Source organism: Humulus lupulus, chromosome 6, assembly GCF_963169125.1.
Source record: "Humulus lupulus chromosome 6, drHumLupu1.1, whole genome shotgun sequence".
In the NCBI taxonomy this organism is placed as follows: Eukaryota; Viridiplantae; Streptophyta; class Magnoliopsida; order Rosales; family Cannabaceae; genus Humulus; species Humulus lupulus.
In genome coordinates this window covers 211,301,972-211,322,784 of record NC_084798.1, presented here as the reverse complement: position 1 = coordinate 211,322,784, position 20,813 = coordinate 211,301,972, and the positions used below count along the sequence as shown (strand labels likewise).

Genomic DNA, 20,813 nt, shown 5'->3' with positions numbered 1-20,813 from the left:
AAGTATAGTCTGATCAAACCGTCACTGCCTCAAGATTTAGTCTCGAGTCTTATTTTTTTTTAGTAATATACAAGGCTGATTGTCTGTTGGGATACTTTGGTTTAAAATATTCATTTTTTTTGGATTTTATATTTTGTCAAATAGTTTAAATAGACTTATAAATTCAATTTTGATGAAGAAAAAATTAAATATAATAATACAATTTTTAAACAGAATGATTTTATTTTTTTTCTGAATTGTTAGTTTGGTGAATTATTAGTAATTTCAGTTAAGAAAACTTTGACTAAAATTGTGTTTATGATTTTATTTGAATAATTTTACAAAATATAGAGTCCAAAAAATAATTTTTCAAAATATAATAATGTCCAAACAAATAATAACACAAAATACATTGTAAAAAAAAATATAAACCCAATATATAATTATATTATATATTTATATGTATACAAGACTGCATATTCACGCGTTTTGATTAATGTAGGAAAAAAAATTAATGCAACAAATTAACAATGATAACAAAGATTTTATTGAAAGTTAATTCTTCCAATATACAGAGACCAACAACGGCCAACCCAATATTCTACAACATTCGCAGTTGCTAAAGGCCCATAAGAGCATAAGAGGTCCTTGTGCTGATCAGAATAATTTAGTGGAGAAAAAAATGGAAATGAAAAGAGAAGAATGTGAATCATAATTTGAATTATCACTACTACAAATATAGAGTTTCTCTGCGCTTTTTTAAATCTAAAATAAAAAGCGCAGAAAAGAGAAGAATGTGAATCATAATTTGAATTATCACTACTACAAATATAGAGTTTCTCTGCGCTTTTTTAAATCTAAAATAAAAAGCGCAGAAAAAAGGATTGAAGGACACTTAGGAACTATATTACTGCGCTTTTTTTTAAAAACGTGTTAGAAATACTGTTAAGGGTAGTTAATCAGGGATTAGTTGAGCTCCTAATGTCTGATTAGTTAGGTTGTTATGAGCTCGTACAGTTGTCTGCAGCTGGCATAACTAATTCGGTTGTAACTGTTTGTTGCCTCTCTATCTATAAATATCAGCTAAGTTAGTCTCAACATCACGTTGAGATCATTTCAGTCATTTTGTCATCTTCATCATATTTCTCTCGTTTCTCTCGTGTCTCTTATTTTCTCGTTCTCTACTCAATCGTTACATGGTACCAGAGCTACACGGTAATGGCGTCTCAAGGAACGACTCACTCCGTTGCTGACAATGCTCAACAAGCTCCCGCCGTCGTCGATCAAGTTCCCCTCCCCAACAACACTCTGCTTCCGCTTCATCTCCGCCTGGATCGTCACAACTACTCCTACTGGCGCGTTTTAGTTCTGGCTGCTCTGCGCGCGTACACTCTCGACGGATATGTTCTCGGCACTCTTCCTCAGCCACCGTCGATGATTGCAGGTACGGATCATCCAAATCCTCTTCATGCTCAGTGGTTCCGCTTTGATCAGTTCATTATGCATTGGATTCTCAATTCTGTTACTGAAAACATGCTCGGACATGTGGTGCGTTGCTGGACTTCGGCCGAGATCTGGACGATTCTTGCACAACTCTTTGCCACAAAGTCGAAAGCAAGGATACTTCAGATCAAAGGACTCCTCCAGTCCACCAAGAAGGGATCCATGTCGATCGATGACTATCTCTTGAAGATGAAGACCTATGCCGACACTCTCTCTGAAGCAGGAGATCCGGTCTCCGACGATAGCTTGTGCTTGTATGTTCTTGGTGGATTAGGACCGGAGTACGAAGCTACAGTAGTCAATCTGACCAACAGATCTGAGCCGCTGATGATCCAAGACGTCCAGTTCAGCCTTCACACGCAAGAAATGCGACTCCAGCAACATACATCGTCCAACATCGACAATGTCCAAGCCAATCTTGCTGGACTCTCTGTTCGCGATCAGAACAAACCTCGTGGACGTGGATCTTGGCGGGGCAACAGACCTCCTAATGGTGGACGTGGATCCGGTCGATCGAGTCGACTGAGCTGTCAGTTATGTGGAAGGACCGGACATACGGTGCATCGTTGCTTTCATCGGTTTGATGTTCATTTTTCAGGTACTCAGCCTCCCAGTGATACGCCCCCAAACAACAACACTGAGTCACCAAATGCCTTGATCTCTGAAGCAACATACACTGACAATGCACCGAGTGCTTGGATCCTTGACTCAGGAGCCACGAACCACATGACTCATGACGACCACGCCATGAAAAACAGAACTGACTACAAAGGGAAAGCAAAGGTAACAGTCGGCAATGGTGAGTCTCTACCTATTTCACATATTGGTTCTAATTCAATATCTACTATTAAAGCTAATGAGTCTTTAATCCTAAAGGATATATTACTTGTGCCTAATTTGACCAAGAACCTTATTAGTATATCACAGTTCACAAAAGATAACCATGTCATTCTTGAGTTTGATTCCTCTTCCTGTGTTGTCAAGGACAAGAATACGAGGCAAGCACTTCTTCAGGGCTCGCTTCGTGATGGACTCTATACACTTCAGGTCTCAACGTCCAAGTCATCTCTTGCTACTCCATTGTCTCAGTCCACTACAATAAAGTCGCCTATCAAGCAAGCTTACAATATAACCACTACAAGCAATGTAGTATCTGATAAGTCTAAAGCTGCTATGATATGGCATTCTCGTTTAGGTCACCCTTCTAAACCTGTACTAGCTACTGTATTGTCATCATTAAATCCCTCTTTGAAGTGTAAACATGTAGAGTTCTGTGATGCATGCCAAATTGGCAAATTACATCAGTTTACGTTTAAGAGTACATCTAATAAAACAACTATGCCTTTTCAATTAGTACATTCAGATGTATGGGGCCCTTCCTTTCACTCTTCAATTGATGGCTATAGGTATTATTTGAGTTTTGTAGACGATTACTCTAAACATGTATGGCTTTATCCAATGAAAGTAAAATCTGAAGTTTTTCTCTTATTCAAGCAGTTTAATGCTTTTGTTGAACGTTCATTTAATACAAAAATTCAAAGCATCCAAACGGATCTTGGGGGTGAATATAGGTCACTGTTTCAGCTGTTTAATGAACTAGGCATCTCTCGAAGGCATTCCTGTCCTCACACACATCAACAACAAGGTCGAGTGGAGAGGAAACATAGACATGTTGTTGATGTGGGACTCACTCTTTTAGCCCATGCCAACATGCCACTCAATCTCTGGTGGGAAGCTTTCTCCACTGCTGCTCACTTGATTAATAGGCTCCCCACACCAATCTTAAACAACATCTCACCATATGAAACTCTACACAAATCAAAACCAGATTACACGTTATTTAAAACATTTGGGTGTGCATGTTTTCCCCTCGTTCGCCCATACCAAAATCACAAAGTCTCTTTCAGGTCATCTAAGTGTGTGTTTGTTGGATATAGCTCCCTGCATCGAGGTTACAAGTGTCTACATCCATCAGGAAAACTCTATATTGCACGTAGTGTTACCTTCAATGAAGCTGAGTTTCCCTATAGTCTATTATTTCAGTCCCCTCAAACACCACAATCACACAATACCACAAACTCTACTCCTGGCTTTAGTCTTCCTCTAGTGTCACTCAACAAACCAATGCCATCATACTCACCTAATAGGCCTTCAGAGTCACCACAACAGGTCTCTCCAGTGTCAAATTCTCCAGTTCAAAATCACCCCTCTACTCCCTCTTCACCAATCATTAGTCCACATGAGTCCCCTACAACACCAAACTCTTCTGAGTCACAGTCAGTGTCCATGTCTCAACACTTAGATATACCAATTGTTCCCCTTTTTATTCCCATATCAGATAGACAAATCAATTTACCAATTCCTCCAAACCCCACAAATGGTCATCCCATGGTCACTAGGTCAAAGACAGGCAATCTAAAACCAAAGACTTATTTGGCTAATCTTTCCACTGAACTAGAACCTCTAAATGTGAAAAGTGCACTCACTAACCCTTGTTGGAAACAAGCAATGCTCTCTGAATTTCAGGCTTTGCAGGCAAACAATACATGGAGTCTAGTTCCTCACACTCCAGATATGGCTGTCATCAACAACAAATGGATCTTCAGGATCAAGTACAACAGTGATGGCACTATCAATCGACATAAGGCCCGTTTAGTAGCAAAAGGTTTCCAGCAGACTCCAGGCATCGATTTTCTTGAGACATACAGCCCAGTGGTGAAGCCATGCACGATAAGGGTTATGTTTACACTTGCAGCAGCTCATAAGTGGGAAATACAACAAGTCGACATCAATAATGCTTTCTTGAATGGCAATCTTCAAGAAACCGTCTACATGCATCAACCTGAGGGCTTCATCAACTCTACCTTTCCAAACCATGTCTGTCGACTTAACAAAGCAATCTACGGCTTTCGTCAAGCACCTCGTGCGTGGTTTGATCAACTCAAGTCGTATCTGCTCAGCTGGGGTCTTCAACACTCTAAAGCAGATACCAGTTTATTCTTCTCAGTTGGCAATGGCAAGCAACTCTTTGTACTAGTATATGTCGACGACATATTAATCACTGGCAGTGATAGTGCCCAGATACATCGTCTTATAGTGGATCTCAATCTTCGCTTTGCCTTAAAAATGCTTGGTCCAGTGCAATACTTCCTTGGTTTTGAGGTCTCGCGAACATCAGACGGCATCTTCTTGAGTCAAGCAAAGTACACTCGTGACTTACTCAACAAGACGAATATGTTAGACTCCAATCCTCAGCCGACCCCCATGTGCCCCAGTTTCAAACTCACACTTGATTCAGGAGTTCCATTAGTCAATCCAACCTTGTATCGGTCAGTCATAGGCGCTCTACAGTATCTCACACTAACGAGACCGGACATCTCCTTCGCAGTCAATCGCCTGAGCCAGTATCTGAAAGCACCAACGACAACGCACTGGACAGCCTGCAAGAGAGTCCTTCGTTACTTGGCTGGTACACCATCTCAAGCACTTCGATTCACCAGCAGCTCTTCCCTGGATTTGCATGCTTTCTCTGACGCTGACTGGGCCGGATGTCTTGATGATCGCAAGTCAACATCTGGTTATGTTGTATTCCTAGGAGGCAATCTGATTAGCTGGTGTTCAAAGAAACAATCCGTCATAGCCCGATCGAGTACGGAGTCTGAGTATCGAGCTTTGGCGCTTGCAACTGCAGAACTCATTTGGCTACAATCGCTTTTAGCTGAACTGCGCATCTCTACGTCTGCATGTCCGATTCTGTGGTGTGATAACTTGGGGGCAGGCTCCTTAGCATCGAATCCCGTATACCACGCCCGAACAAAACATATTGAAGTCGATTTACACTTTGTTCTCGACAGAGTACTGGTCAAGCTTCTGGATGTTCGATATGTCGACTCCGCAAACCAAGTAGCTGATATCTTGACAAAACCCTTACCTATAGAACACTTTAACAGTCTTTGTAACAAGTTGGGACTTCACTTCTCTATGTCCAACTTGAGGAGGGGTGTTAGAAATACTGTTAAGGGTAGTTAATCAGGGATTAGTTGAGCTCCTAATGTCTGATTAGTTAGGTTGTTATGAGCTTGTACAGCTGTCTGCAACTGGCATAACTAATTCGGTTGTAACTGTTTGTTGCCTCTCTATCTATAAATATCAGCTAAGTTAGTCTCAACATCACGTTGAGATCATTTCAGTCATTTTGTCATCTTCATCATATTTCTCTCGTTTCTCTCGTGTCTCTTATTTTCTCGTTCTCTACTCAATCGTTACAAAACACAATGTAAAGTAGGAAAATGTTTTAAAAAAAAAACACAGAGAAATCACTACTTTTCTCCGCGGTTTTTTAAGAAAACCGCAGAGAAAAGGTTCCAGACCTATATATAAACTCATTCTTCTCCACAAGGTTCGTAAACCTACTTCATTTCGCGAAAAACTTCTTCAACAGCGGCGGTATGTCTTTCAACCTTAATCTTACTATTTTTTTTTCATCATTTCTAGCTAAATCTTAGTTAAAAACTGAAGTAGATGCTTGATATTTGTCTCTTTTCAGGTTTTTGGTTGTAAAAATGGTTAGGATTTGGTCGAAAAATTGTCCATTTTCACTGTATTTTTGGGCATACATTGTGTTCTTGAGCTTCAAAATAGGTAATGATCTATTATCTTTGTTTGTATAGTTTTTTTGTTTTTTTTTCATCATTATTTTTAGAGTTTATTTTGTGTGAAATAGACAAATAGAAATCAAAATTTTGAGAGATTTTTCGTAAATTATTAATTTGGTTGCTGAATTTTTTTTCTTCAGAATTTTCGGTGACAAAACCTGAAAATTTTGTTTTGTTTTTTTTTTCTTTTCAGGTTTTCAGATTTTCTTTGTATGCAGCTAGATAGATCTCGAAAAAATACCAAAGTTTAAAAAAAAAACACCAAAAATGGACAACTGAGCACAAAGTTATGCTTCGTCAAAGTTTTGAAAAATTACAATACTTACCTCTGCGGTTTTTTCAATAAAACCGCGGAGAAAAATCTTTTTTTCTCAGCGGTTGTTTTAAAAAAACCGCGGAGAAAAGTACATCTTTCTCTGCGGTTGGCTTATTACAACTGCAGAGAAAGATGTTCTTTCTCCGCGGTTGGCATACCACTTTTCTCTGCGGTCGAATATACTGCGTTTTTCAGTACTCTCGAAAACCGCAGTGTATTAAGTAAAAAATCCGCAGAGAAAAGTCTTTTTTGTAGTAGTGTATGCTATTAATTTATGGGATTATATTATTTTGGATCGTGTATTTTGTCTTATTATCAGTTTGGACCCTGTATTTTATTTAATAACTTTTTGGACCATATATTTTGTAAAATGATTCAAAAAGACCTCTAAACTCAATTTTGATGAACAAAATAATTGCACTTTTGTTATGGGTTATATGTTTGGTGAATTATTTGTGATTTTAGTTCAAAAAAAACTTTGATCAAAATACGCATGACAAAATAGGGCGGTGAAGCGGGGCCCCGACTCGACGAGGTGTCTTTGCCCCCGCTTTGCTCCGATTTTTTTTCTTCTATACTCTAGCCCAATTCTCTCATGCTACTTATATACATGCATAGTACGTAAAATTAATATTTTATATGTGGTTTAGAATATCCTTAATTCTAAATAGACATTAGGTGTAAGATTTATATAATTTTTTATTCCACAACTACTCTATGAAAAAATTGTAAATATTTAAATATATAATTTATTCTTATTCTTGTATTTATTTTTATAAATTTTAAAATAAAAAAAATAAAATATTTGAGGGTGCAGTTGATACGAAGTGTAAAAAATAAGTATTGCAATAAAAAAATAATATTTAAACTTAGAGATAATTCTAAAATTATAATTTAATGTTTCATTAAAAAAAAAGTTAAATGAGGCAAATGGGGTGGGGCAAAGTGTTTGCGGGGCGGGGTAGACCCATCCCATTTACATGCCTAAATCAAAACCAGATTCAGGGGTCTATTCGAATCATTTTACAAAACACAAGGTTCAAAAAATAATTTATCAAAACACAAAATCCAAACAAGTAATTAAATAAAACAAATGATCCAAAATATTATAATCCCTAATTTAAAGGGACTAGAAAAGAAAATAAATTCATTTTATATTAACATTTTCCAAATGCTTTAAATTAAATAAATTATCATTTTTAATAAGAGAATAATATAAAATAAGATTTTGGTGATATATATATTTTAATAATATATTTATCTTTTAATTTTTAATACGTTGAGCCTTGTTCGATATCTAAAATGACCTGAAACTTTGAATGTTTGGTGATAATTTTTTTTATTATATGTCATGGTAAATAGTCCTAAAGTATATTGTAGGATAAATAATAGGAGCTATTAGTCTATCTTTCACTAAGTTTATATATATTATTTATAAAATATTATTTTTTGAGAAGCGTAATGATATGTGTGCGCTCAAACATTACACACAGTGACGTGTCACTGCTTTTTAAAACAGTGGGTCCCAATTTTAATAATTTTTGTGTCACTGCGTATAATATTTGAGTGCACGTTTCATTACTCTTTTGAGAATATCTGACAACCTATACTATATTATCTACCACGACTTAAAATTCGGGCGTGAACACAATTCTAGTTAGGTACATTAAGATATTAATCCCATCAGTTCAGTTGTATCAACTTTTTCAGAGCATGTTACACTCTGGAGGAAAGCCTTGGGGAAACCTCTTAGCATCGGTACAATAGTTATAAATCATGTAGTTCTTTCGCACCCATTTCAGCTTCTTCTCTCCATTTGGATCAATTTCTTGGTTGAGCCATGGATTGGATGGTTGAGGATTAGAGGCACAAGAAGATGAACCAGAGGACCAAACACAAGCATTATTGGCTTTGAAATTCCTATAGGAGGCTGTGAAAGGAGCCTTACTCCAATCTGTCTTCACCAAACCACCCCTTGTGGCCCAATCATCAGCATTCCAAAGACTTGAGTATAATCTCATTGGCTGGTACTTTAGGTAAGGAACACCTTTTGATTCCAAGTTCTTGAACTTTCTAATTGGGATACCATCCACAGATAAGCTGAAAAACAAAGCAAAGAGTTTTATATAGATCAAGGGTTATTTCGACCAAAAACAAAAAAACTAAGTGGTACTTACATTATGTTCAAAGGGTTCCAAAGAATGGAATATGTGTGGAAATCGGCAGTTGGGTCAAACCAAAACTTGAACTGTTGTTCTCTATTCCCTTTGCCTTGACTAAATACATTTGTATGGAGAGTGTAGGGATCACCACTCAGATTTCCCAAGAACTCAAAGTCTATCTCATCCCAAGTTAACCCTTTTGATGACAACTGAAAATTTAGAGAAAAACCAATAAATGGATTGGTCACGTTGATGTCTCTTACTTTGATGTATTTTATGATTTTGTTGCTTTTAAAATTGTTCTCTATTTGTTTTTCTGAGTAAAATATGCCCAGTGAGTTTTGGTTTTTTGTTCTCTTGTTTAAAGAGTTTTAGGTGAGGAATTAATGGGGTGTTTGATAAATTAACTGTTTTTATTTTGCACAATACTTATTTTCTTATATATAGTATTTTGGAAAATGATTATCCACAACTTATTTAGATTTCATCAAAAAATTAATTAATTATTTTTCTTTTAGGCTCATGATTAAATGTTAAGAAGCACGATGTTACAACTAAAAACTAATTGATGATTAACGGAATGACCGGTGCTAATATTTTTAAACATTTTCTACGTGGAACACCATAATTTAATAGTTGACATATTTTTTGTCATGAAATTCACATTCTTTTTTGCATTTTTTAATGCCTGATGAATTTGATTGAATGAAAATTATTTAAACTAAATAAAAGCCTTACATAATAAGCTGTGACAGTTCCAGCAGAGTTGCCAGGAACAAGCTTGAGTTGCATATCAATTTGGCCAAAGAGGTACTCATTCTTCGACTGAAATCCAGAGCCAGAGGCCTTGTCAAGATTCAGACTAAGAAGCTCCCCATTGTTGAGTATCTTAGCTCGTCCATCACCCCAAATTATCTGAAAATCTTTGTTGAAATCACTACCTGAAGTACCAACCACAAAAGAACCAACAAGAAGGGAAAAAACCAGCCAAACTGAGATTTTTGTCAAGATAAAAGCCATGATGATGAAGGTGTTTTCAACCAAATAGAAAAGGATATATTATTATGAGTATATGAGAGACTTAAAATCAATGGCGTTAATGGAAAGAGATTAATCGGCTCTAACTGCATGGCTTTAACTAAAGAAAGTGTTTTACTATTTATATAGTTAGCTAATATTGTGTTAATTAGTTTCATGAAGTGGCCAGTTGTTGGGTCATGATGATAAATTGATATATTGTTGTTGTCAAATAATGGACACGGTTTTGACCTTAGATATTAATGTGGTTAATTATGAAATTATTGGATTTTTAGTTGGTTGGTTGGTTGGTACTCATTAGGGGATAAGATCTATTGAGTTGAGTTTCATCACTTAAAATAGTAAGTGTGTATACATGGTTTTGAGTTTGACTAATTTGATTGTAACAAACAAGGAGCCAAAACATGGTTTTGAGTTGGACTAAGTAAAAAGTAAGGCCAGCCCATAGTCCACCATTCCTTTAATATAAGTCGGTGTTTGGTAAGAGGCAAAGAAAATGTGGGAATGCGAATCTAAATCTCTTTTTATGTTTGATTCAAATTTTAAGGGGGTAAAGTTAATAATTTGTATAAGCCTCATATGTATTTTAAGGGTAAAGTGAACCCTTTTGTACACAAGAGTTTAATATTACCTCCATCTTAAGTCCCTCTACACTTTTCAAGGTAATTCAACTACTCAAAACAAACACCCCTAAGAGTATTGTTAATATAAGAGGGTGTTTGGTACGAGACAAAGTAAATATAGGAATGAGAATCTAAATCCTTCTTATGTTTGATTCAAATTTTAAAGGGGTAAAGTTAATAATTTGTGTGAGCCTGATATGTATTTTAAGGGTAAAGTGAACCCTTTTATACAAAATAGTTTAATATTACCTCCATCTTAAGTCCCTCTACATCCAAGACAATTCAACTATTCAAAACAAATACCCCCTAAGAGTATTGTTATATTTGTCACCTTTAGATGCCTAACATCACACGATGTGACACTTCATAATTGATTAGTGATATCCCTTAATACTTTTTAAATTTAAATATATGAGACTTGATATTAAATTACAACACTAGCGATACGTCATCTTTTTGTGATATTAGGCACCCACTGTTACCCTTAGTAATGCTATTGATATAACCACACATCATTGAAATGTAATTATTGGTAATTATTTCAAGAGTCCCAATACGGCAATACACTATCTTGTGTGCAAACGTGTTACTTGTTTAGATAGATACCTTGTCAAAGGTGGTTATTAATGGGACACATACTTAACGAACACATGTAATCTTGATATTATTTTTAAGTATTAAAAAAACAGAAATTTAAAAAAGGAGAAAAAACAATTAAAAATCGCTAGAAGGAGGGTTCGAACCTCCGACCTTGTGGTTAACAGCCACACGCTCTAACCAGCTGAGCTATTCCAGCTACTTGTTATTGATAGTAAATCAAAACATAAAATTAATATTGTTTTATGGTAATATTAATCTTTATTTTGAGAAAGCCAATATTTTTTTTCTACTAATATATATTCCATATATTATTAATATTTGGCAGAATTAATGCATATTAATGAATAAAAAAATACTACTTACAGATTATTACAATATAATATAGACTTACAAACGAGTAATGTTGTTTGGGCAATAATATTGTCATTGGTGAAGCTACAAAAGAGGTCTTAGTAAATATTACTTTGCTCCACATAAAACTTCTAATTTGGATATGAGTATTTTGGTTGTGTTAAATTGATATTTGTTTTGGTTTTTTGTTTAGGTTTCTGGTTATTAATATTGTGATGTAAAGTGTTGTTAGATATGTTTAGATTGATAATTATTGTGATATCAAATATAATTTTGCAACTCAAATTTGTACTTAAAAAAATATTTTAAAAAATTCTGGAGAAAATATGAATGGTATATATATATTTTTTTGGTTAATTAAACAGCTTAATTTTTTTTTTTGTCTTGGGTCTTAGTACTAGAATACACCATGTTTCCTACAAGGTGTGTGTACATTTTTATATTAAATAGGTTTAAATGTGATTTTGATGGACTAAGTAACTACCATTTTTATAAGAACACAAGTTTTGTAACTTATATATAATTAGTCTATATTACGTACTAAAAATTAAGAAGAAATTGATCAAACAAATAAAAGAATTATATTAATTGATAATGAATCAAACAATTACTTAGTAATAGGTACAAAATTACATATCAACACACTTAATAATACTTTCTCCATCTTTTAGGCCACGTTGCACTCTTTAGGGAAACCTTGAGGAAACCTCTTAGCATCACTGCAATAATTATAGATCATGTAGTTCTTCTGAACCCATTTCAGCTTTTGTTCACCAGCTGAATCCAACTCTTGGTTGAGCCATGAGTTCGAAGGTTGAGAGTTTGAGGCACAAGAAGATGAGCCAGAGCTCATAACACAGGCATTGGCTTTGAAGTTCCTGTAGGAGGCTGTGAAAGGAGCCTTACTCCAATCAGTCTTGACCAAACCACCCCTTGTGGCCCAATCGTCAGCATTCCAAAGGCTTGAGTATATTCTCATTGGCTGGTTCTTGGGGTATGGGACACCCTTTGATTCCAAGTTCTTGAACTTTCTGATTGGGGTACCATCCACAGAGAAGCTGAAAACAGAGTAAGAGTTTTATTAGTATCTAGGTCTTGATAAAAAAAGTTTGGAAAAGTATGTAGCAAAGGGTACTTACACAATGTGCTGAGGGTTCCAAAGAATGGAATAGGTGTGGAAATCAGCAGTTGGGTCAAACCACAAGTAGAACTGTTGCTCTCTGTTGCCCTTGCCTTGGCTAAACACGTTGGTGTGAAGAATGTAAGGATCACCACTCAGATTGCCCAGGAACTCAAAGTCTATTTCATCCCAAGTAGACCCTTTTGATGACAGCTGAAAATTCAGAGATAAACATATATAATAAGAATAAGCTATATACTTAACAATATGATTGAATTGAAGAGTAGGCTATGAGAGCTTTGCTTACGTAATATGCAGTGACAGTGCCAGCAGAGTTTCCAGCAACAAGCTTGAGCTGCATATCAATTTGGCCAAAGAGATACTCATTCTTGGACTGAAATCCAGAGCCCGAGGCTTTGTCAAGTGACAGAGTAAGAAGCTCTCCATTGTTGATTATCCTAGCTCTGCCATCACCCCATGTAATCTGAAAATCTTGGTTCAAATCTCCAGCTGAGACATCAACCACAAAGGAGCCAAAAACAAGAAGAGAAAACACCAGCAAAACAGAGGAGCATTTGATGAGAGAAGAAAGAGATGCCATAGTTTTGCAAGTGAGAGGTTATGAGAGTTGAATGTGATGAGTGTATATGGTATTGGAACTTGACTGGAGATGGTATTTATAGTTGAGTTTGGCTCACACGTAAACGTAATAATGTTTGTAATTGTAAGGAGTAGGAGGAAGTAACAGAGGAAGGTTCAAACGTTGACATAGGAGACATGGATGGGATGGGATGGGATGGGGTGGGGTGTAACCAGTTGCGGTTGGCCCAGCTAAGTAAGAATGAAAGAAAAGAATAAAGTAATGATGGTTTGAGTTGGGAGTATCCAAGCAGTGGCCATTTGGCCAACCAATAGAATGGAACCCGCGGCGACGCGGTTTTGTTATGTGGCGACGAAATTGGACAGTTGTTGATTTGGTGGGCTACTCAGTCTCGTCTCGGTCTTAGTAGTCGGTACTACTCACCTTTCGGTCTCTTTCATTATGCCTTATTTTTTTAAGGAGAGTCGGCGGATTAAATATTTTATAATAAAAAAAATTTTAATTTCACTATATATTTGTACTAATATTATTCAAGTTTGTCAATGATATTCAGTTAGAAGTAATTAATGTCAGCAGGTCTTTGAAGTGGATTTTAGTTACTTTTGCTTGTTGTATTTTTCATTGTGATTATCACAACACCGACTCGCTGTGAGTTTGTATTATTCTAGAATTAGAGTTTTTTTTAGGGCAAAATGACAAAATATTCCACGATCAAATAGCAACAAAGTCAATAGAGTGACTAAACCCACACATGCCATACGTAGTCATAGCCGTTAATAAGTACTAAACTATCATAGACAGTCGGTAAACAAAACAAAACAAAAATATTAATCCCCAAATCGCATACAAGGAGAAATATAAAATTAGAGCAAACAACCAAAGTAATTGAGTTATTCACTCTCAGTCCCGCACAAGGGAAACAAAAATAAAGTCCCATAAAAGAGAAACAAATAGTCAAACAACTCAAAGAAATAACTAATGCAAACAAAGTATTAAAGATACCACCAAAACAAGTTGAAGATATAAGCCTCCACACGATATAGGAAAACCAGATCTGAGGATGACAAGATCTGATTTCCTACCACACTAACCGAACCCCAACAACCCCTTTGCTCTTCGCCATGAATAGCGTCAAAAATAGAGTTGAGTTAGCCAATTTGAACAATTAACAATAAAATGAAATGAAACCTATTTGCAATTTTCTAACAATAAGGTCCTTCTCACTTTTGTTTTTCTTCTATTCCCAAAGAAAAAAAAAAGTTGAAAGTGCTTCTCTATTTTTTTCTATTTATTTTAAATTTTGTTTGTATTATCATATTTTGAGTATCAAAGGTAGAGAATTTCTTTTTATCAAAGTTTATACACATACAAAATATGTGTATTAAAACTTACATGTGATGAATAGTGGTTTTTTAAAGAGTTGTTTTATTTGTTGTGGAATGACATTACTTAACAAGGTTATATAACAAATAACTATAAAATTTGTTTGACATAACTTGGAATGCTGAGCTTAAAAATTGCTTTTTAAAGCATTAAAATATATTTTTAGAATTAATTTTGCGATTAAAATTTTTCTTTGATATACTCTTCAAGAAATTCTTTTAAGTTTTATTAAAATTTTAAACTTTATCATTTGATTTTGATCCATTTTCTTATAATAAATTCATTGTTTAATCTTATTTTCTTTAAGGGAACTTTACCCTTATTCTAATCAAATAAAGAAAATAGGGATTGATCACTATTTAATTTGTGTTATTTTTTTGGTGAAATACGTACATGCATGGTCAATGTAATACTCATATGGTGAAAGCTTTCGGCCATACTTCATTAACGTGTAATAAATTCATCTTATCCACATAACATTGACCAATTTAAAATATAATAGTATTATTAGCCAACCCAATTTTTCAAAGATTGTTTTTTCTATTCCTTCATCTTAATATATTAGATTTTCTCTATTAAAAGGGGTCACCTTAAGTCAAAACAAAATTATGATTTGATTTAATTTAATTATATAAAGCTAGTACACGTTACGGATATACATCAATATCACACTGCATGCTTTAAATTCAAAGGGAAATTTTAGTTCCTATGCTTCATAACATATGAATTTTTTTTAATATGCCAACTTAAATACTCTTTCCGTTAATATGCCCCCAATCATGTTTTGGACAAAAATATCTATTTCATAAACACTCCTCCTATTAATATGCACTAATAATTAATTTTTGTGTTCTACATCACAAATTTAAAACTTTAAATATACTAAACGTATAGTTCTAAAAAAAAATACTATGATTAAAAAAAGTAAAAGTTATGACTCACCAAATTTTTTTATCAAATTTCAGCGCAGAGCATTGATTTTGCGTTATTTTGGCGAAAAATCAAGTTTACATGATTGCATCGCAAGAACATTGAAACAATATCGATTTTGCATCGAAAAAATATCGTTTTAGCAAAAAAAAAAAATCAAATTTTCAAGATTGCATCGATTTTCCATCGAATTTATACAGTTTTGGCCAAAAAATTAAATAGATGCATCGAAATAACATCATTTTTTAAACTTTTTGATATAGAACACAAAAATTAATCATAAGTGGACATTCATGTTAGAGAAAGTGAGAGGTTTAATAAAATGAGCATTATAGTTAAAATTATACAAATTAACATATATTTGTAATGATTATTAAATTTATCATAATGACGAAGAAAAATATATTATTATTTAACGTTTAATTTTCCAATTAAAATTAGTAATAGATAATTGGTTCTGGTATTCGTAGTCAGTGAAATAGATAATGATGTCATGTGATTGTGGTGCAGTTAAATCGATGGGGTGTTGCCAGTTGTGGGTGAGCCAAGTAAAAGAATGAAAGAAAAGAATAAAGTGATGATAGTTTGAGTTGGGATGAGAGCATATAAGGAATGGCCACCCAAGACAATGGGACGCCCGGCGACGCGGTTTGGTTATTGATGTCGTGACCAAATTGGCTAGTTGTTGATTTAGTGGGCTACTCACTCCCACTGCTACTCACCTTTCGGTCTCTTTCATTATGCCTTATATTTTTTTTTTAGGAGATTGGGATTGATTTGTTCTTCTTTTTTAGTTTTAATTATTGATTTCTCTAAATATTTGTACCAATTAGGTACTGATACTATTCAAGTTTGTAAATGGTATTCAGTTAGAAGTAATTAATTGTGGCTTTTGTTTGTTGAATTTTCTATGTGATTATCACAACACCGACTCATTACGAGTTGGTAGTATTCTAGAATAGAGACAAGCTGTCCAATTTCACCAATTAAACCATAAAATATAAAAGGGGCCCATTTGCAACTTTCTAAGATCCTAATTTATTTTTCTTCTTTCTTTCCCTTCAAAATAATTGAGTGTGTTTTTTTTATCCTATTTATTTTTATTCTCATTTTGAGTATCAAGGGTAGATAATTTCTTTTTCTCCAAGTTTATATATACACATACAATATACAAAGAATGAGTGTTAAAATTGTATGGGAGTAATTTCTCTTAGATGACATAGGATTACATTGGGATAAGAAAATTTGAGAAGCAACTTGTTAAGAGAGTGAAAGTGTGATGAGCTCTGAGCTCAAAGCGATTGAATTAAGTTCGGTAAGCTCTGAGCTTAGAATGATTGAACTAAAGTCGGTGAGCTTTGAGCTCAAAGCAATTGAATTAAGATTGATAAACTCTGAGCTCATAATGATTGAATAAGATTTATGAGTTTTGAGATCAAAGTGATTGAACATATTGATGAGCACTGAGTGTGAAATGATTGAATTAAGATTGATGAGCTTTAATATCAAAATGATTGATGAGCTCTGAGCTCAGAACGATTGAATTGAGATTGATGAGTTCTGAGTTCAAAATGTATGAATTGAGATCGATGAGCTCTGAGCTCAAAATGACTGAATCAAGATTGGAAAATGATTGAATCAAGATCGGCAGATTCTAAGTTTAAAGTGATTGAGCAAATTTGATGGGAATTGAGCTCATAATGAATGAATACACTGGTGAGCACTGAGCTCATGGTGATTGAATTGAGGGATGAGCTCTAAAGCTCGGAATGAAGAGAACTGATCGATGAGTCTTGGGCTCATAGGTGGTACCGCGTATAGAACCTAAGACTGAGTGTTGAGTGAAAGGAAATGATGAGCTTTTGAGCTCATCATGTGAAAGATAGAGGAAAGTGAGAAGAAAGTTAGTGAAGCTGGACACGTGGGCCAATCACCATAAGCTTCTCTAACCCTATTCTTTATCATTTTTCTATAAATAGTAGAAGATGGACCAAATTTGGAACCTTGGACTTTGAGGATTAAAGTTTGAATAGATTGAGGATTAAGTGAAAGAACATTGTAATGACTTAAGTATCGAAGTGTCTTTTGCAGGCACAACCGTTTTGTTTTCTCTACTCATTCTAACGAAGAACACATTCATGTCGTTGGCAACGAAATGAGTATGATTGAGGCGATCTTCATCAACAAAATAAAATGTTTTGACTCTATAATTAAATGAAATTAGAAAAAAGATTTAGGGGAAAGATTTTGACCCAAACAAAAGCTACATGTGATAATTAGGTTTTTTTAATTTTTTTATATAACGTTGTTTGTTGTTGGATAAATTATTTAACAAGGTTATATGACAAATAATTATAATATATGTTTGACACGACTTCGAAAGCTCTACTATAGCTTAAAATCTACTTTTTATAGTATTTAAATATGTTTTCAGAAGTGATTAAAATTTTTCTTTAAGAAAACAACGTGGGTATATTTGACATAGCATTGAAAGATATTCCAAAGTTTTGAGAGTATATGGAAGAGTTTTCCAAAGAATTTTTGTATTTTAAAAGCACTTTCTTAAAAAAAAATTACGATGAGTGTTTAAAGTACTTTTTATGTTTAGAACTTGGAAGCTCTACTTAAATAAATAAATCTTTATCAGCTTCTCCAAGAATTTCTTTTTAAAAAAAATATTGCTTTAAGTTTATTTAAATTTTAAAATTTCTCATTTTATCCATTTTCTAATATATAATTCATTGTTTACCTTATTCTAATCAAAGAAAAAATTAATTACATTGAAATATATTTTTGTGAATTGAAAAAATTCTTTCAAAGCAAATTATCCAATCAGTAATTAGAAAAACTAAGTTTTTTTTTTCTTCTTATACTTTATTAGTGAATTAAAGTCTCTGCTTTACTGATTGGAATGCTCAGTCTTACAAAAAAGGAAATTAGTTCATGAAAGTAAGATTAGTTACATGACCTGGAAATTAGTTATATAATTTGGTAATTAGTTACCAACTAATAACAATCTGCTGAAATAAAAATAGCCTAATACATTTAATATACTTTCCAAAAATTAAATTAAAAATATTAAAAAAACTCTTTTTTTATTTAAAATTAATAAAAAATACTTTCTAACTTTTTTATAAATTAAGACTTATTTTAAATTTATTAATTTTAATAAAAAAATAAAAATTTAATATTATTAAATAAATTTTATTAAAAATACACGTGTACCGCTTACGTGACTAAAATACATCTACAAACAAAAAGGCACGCCACCGTATCATTAGCTACGTTAGATAAAATTAGATGAAAATGCCAATTTATAATACTATTCTCGGAAAACTTTAACGGCACAAAAAAATTATGAATAGCCTTAAAGTTTTATTGATTTGTTAATGCGAAACCATATATAGATAGAAGACTTTGTTGTAAATACTATCTACAGTGTTTAAACAACTACAATAATCTTGTCACCGTACAAAATATTTATGACCATTAGAGATAACCGTGGACGGTCAATTTACGACTCAAATGGTCAAAGCCTTTGCCCATACTTCTTCATCCACATTTTAAATAAATTAATCTTATCAATTATTAATTATTGAACAATTCATACTATATTAAATATATTATTAGCTAGCCCAATTTTCATATAAGAAAAAGTATACATACTAGATTTTCTATTTTAAAAGGGGTCTACTCACTACAAGTCAAAACGACATATATTTGACTTCGTTTTGTCGTTTCGCATATATAAGTGATACTTCCATGGATATAATAACGATGACAATTGCATATAATAAAATTTTATTATTAGGTAGATTTCTGGGACATACATACATACATACATATATTCCAAACGAATAAAGAATTATATATATTTACTAACAAATGAGATAACATTATAGTTACACCAAATATCTCATCTTTAAACCATGCTGCACTCTCGAGGAAACCCCTGCGGAAACCTCTTAGCATCACTGCAATAATTATAGATCATGTAGTTCTTCTGAACCCATTTCAATTTTTGTTCACCAGCTGAGTCCAACTCTTGGTTGAGCCATGACTTCGAAGGTTGAGAGTTTGAGGCACAAGAAGATGAGCCAGAGCTCATAACACAAGCACTGGCTTTGAAGTTCCTGTAGGAGGCTGTGAAAGGAGCCTTGCTCCAATCAGTCTTGACCAAACCACCCCTTGTGGCCCAATCATCAGCATTCCAAAGGCTCGAGTATATTCTCATTGGCTGGTTCTTGGGGTATGGGACACCCTTTGATTCCAAGTTCTTGAACTTTCTGATTGGGGTACCATCCACAGAGAAGCTGAAAACAGAGTTAGAGCTTTATTAGTATCAAGATTATGACTTGAAATTATGGAAAGTATGTAGCAAAGGGTACTTACACAATGTGCTGAGGGTTCCAGAGAATGGAATATGTGTGGAAATCAGCAGTTGGGTCAAACCACAAGTAGAACTGTTGCTCTCTGTTGCCCTTGCCTTGGCTAAACACGTTGGTGTGAAGAATGTAAGGATCACCACTCAGATTGCCCAAGAACTCAAAGTCTATTTCATCCCAAGTGGACCCTTTTGATGACAGCTGAAAATTCAGAGATAAACATATACAATAAGAATAAGCTATATGCGTAACAATATGATTGAATTGAAGAGTAGGGTATGAGAGCTTTGCTTACATAATAGGCAGTGACAGTGCCAGCAGAGTTGCCAGCAACAAGCTTGAGCTGCATATCAATTTGGCCGAAGAGATACTCATTCTTGGACTGAAATCCAGAGCCTGAGGCTTTGTCAAGTGACAGAGTAAGAAGCTCTCCATTGTTGATTATCCTAGCTCTGCCATCACCCCATGTAATCTGAAAATCTTGGTTCAAATCTCCAGCTGAGACATCAACCACAAAGGAGCCAAAAACAAGAAGAGAAAACACCAGCAAAAGAGAGGAGCATTTGATGAGCGAAGAAAGAGAAGCCATAGTTTTGTTTCTTGAATGTAATGAGTGTATATGGTTTTGGAAGTTGAGAGTTGAGAGTTGAGAGTTGAGGGGGTATATATTTATAGTTGGTTTTGGCTCATTGGAAGGAGTAGGAGATGGAAGTAGGAAAGGAAGGTTCAAATGTTGAAAAGAGAATGATGCAATGCATGGCATGGTCCATTGATGATGATGATGATGATGGGGTGTGGCCAGCTGTGCGTTGGGCCTGGTTAAGAATAAAGTAATGAGAGTTGGTATGTGTATGTGTATGTGTGTGTGTGTGGATTTCTAAGCACAACCAATAGAATTAGAATGAGACGCGGTTTGAATTGAAAGTGATATGATTTTATTTGGTCATTTGGTGGGCTGCTTACCTTACCTTTCGGCTTCTGTCACTATAACTTGTCTTCTTTCTTTAATTCTTAGGCCTCAGGATAGTCGGTCTCATTTTTATTTATTTGATAATTATATGATTAATTAGTAATTACTATCACTGTCAACTATATATCTATTACCTCAATTCTTCAAACTACAAAATAAATATTTTATCCCTTTATTATTCATATTTTTTTTGATGT

The 20,813-nt window shown here is 34.3% G+C and overlaps 3 protein-coding genes and 1 non-coding gene across 4 annotated transcripts; all 4 read right to left on the bottom strand.

The window, feature by feature from the left end:
- Nucleotides 1–7,861: 7,861 nt before the first annotated feature.
- LOC133783133 (probable xyloglucan endotransglucosylase/hydrolase protein 23) lies at nucleotides 7,862–9,759 on the bottom strand. The gene is made up of 3 exons (XM_062222673.1): nucleotides 9,354–9,759; nucleotides 8,631–8,824; nucleotides 7,862–8,553 (listed from the first exon to the last, which is right to left on the bottom strand). Exons 1-3 carry the CDS (start codon nucleotides 9,633–9,635, stop codon nucleotides 8,160–8,162), a joined length of 870 nt encoding a protein of 289 aa, XP_062078657.1. The 5' UTR covers nucleotides 9,636–9,759; the 3' UTR covers nucleotides 7,862–8,159.
- A 1,239-nt stretch (nucleotides 9,760–10,998) lies between these two features.
- Nucleotides 10,999–11,072, bottom strand: TRNAN-GUU (transfer RNA asparagine (anticodon GUU)). The gene has a single exon. It is a non-coding gene; the product is annotated as a tRNA-Asn (tRNA).
- Nucleotides 11,073–11,791: 719 nt separating this feature from the next.
- Nucleotides 11,792–13,001, bottom strand: LOC133783131 (probable xyloglucan endotransglucosylase/hydrolase protein 23). Its single transcript, XM_062222670.1, has 3 exons — nucleotides 12,655–13,001; nucleotides 12,367–12,560; nucleotides 11,792–12,285 (listed from the first exon to the last, which is right to left on the bottom strand). Exons 1-3 carry the CDS (start codon nucleotides 12,946–12,948, stop codon nucleotides 11,895–11,897), a joined length of 879 nt encoding a protein of 292 aa, XP_062078654.1. The 5' UTR covers nucleotides 12,949–13,001; the 3' UTR covers nucleotides 11,792–11,894.
- Nucleotides 13,002–19,045: 6,044 nt separating this feature from the next.
- Nucleotides 19,046–20,287, bottom strand: LOC133783130 (probable xyloglucan endotransglucosylase/hydrolase protein 23). Its single transcript, XM_062222669.1, has 3 exons — nucleotides 19,942–20,287; nucleotides 19,654–19,847; nucleotides 19,046–19,574 (listed from the first exon to the last, which is right to left on the bottom strand). Exons 1-3 carry the CDS (start codon nucleotides 20,233–20,235, stop codon nucleotides 19,184–19,186), a joined length of 879 nt encoding a protein of 292 aa, XP_062078653.1. The 5' UTR covers nucleotides 20,236–20,287; the 3' UTR covers nucleotides 19,046–19,183.
- Between the last annotated feature and the right edge of the window lie 526 nt (nucleotides 20,288–20,813).

What these genes read in the sequence shown, in the direction of transcription:
- LOC133783131 (XM_062222670.1), bottom strand. Translation starts at nt 12,948, where the DNA reads ATGGCATCTCTTTCTTCTCTCATCAAATGCTCCTCTGTTTTGCTGGTG. An exon ending in GCACTGTCACTGCATATTAC is followed by an intron (nt 12,561 to 12,654) that starts GTAAGCAAAGCT and finishes CTGAATTTTCAG; the next exon opens with CTGTCATCAAAAGGGTCTAC. An exon ending in TGGAACCCTCAGCACATTGT is followed by an intron (nt 12,286 to 12,366) that starts GTAAGTACCCTT and finishes CTCTGTTTTCAG; the next exon opens with CTTCTCTGTGGATGGTACCC.
- LOC133783133 (XM_062222673.1), bottom strand. Translation starts at nt 9,635, where the DNA reads ATGGCTTTTATCTTGACAAAAATCTCAGTTTGGCTGGTTTTTTCCCTT. An exon ending in GAACTGTCACAGCTTATTAT is followed by an intron (nt 8,825 to 9,353) that starts GTAAGGCTTTTA and finishes CTAAATTTTCAG; the next exon opens with TTGTCATCAAAAGGGTTAAC. An exon ending in TGGAACCCTTTGAACATAAT is followed by an intron (nt 8,554 to 8,630) that starts GTAAGTACCACT and finishes TTTGTTTTTCAG; the next exon opens with CTTATCTGTGGATGGTATCC.
- LOC133783130 (XM_062222669.1), bottom strand. Translation starts at nt 20,235, where the DNA reads ATGGCTTCTCTTTCTTCGCTCATCAAATGCTCCTCTCTTTTGCTGGTG. An exon ending in GCACTGTCACTGCCTATTAT is followed by an intron (nt 19,848 to 19,941) that starts GTAAGCAAAGCT and finishes CTGAATTTTCAG; the next exon opens with CTGTCATCAAAAGGGTCCAC. An exon ending in TGGAACCCTCAGCACATTGT is followed by an intron (nt 19,575 to 19,653) that starts GTAAGTACCCTT and finishes CTCTGTTTTCAG; the next exon opens with CTTCTCTGTGGATGGTACCC.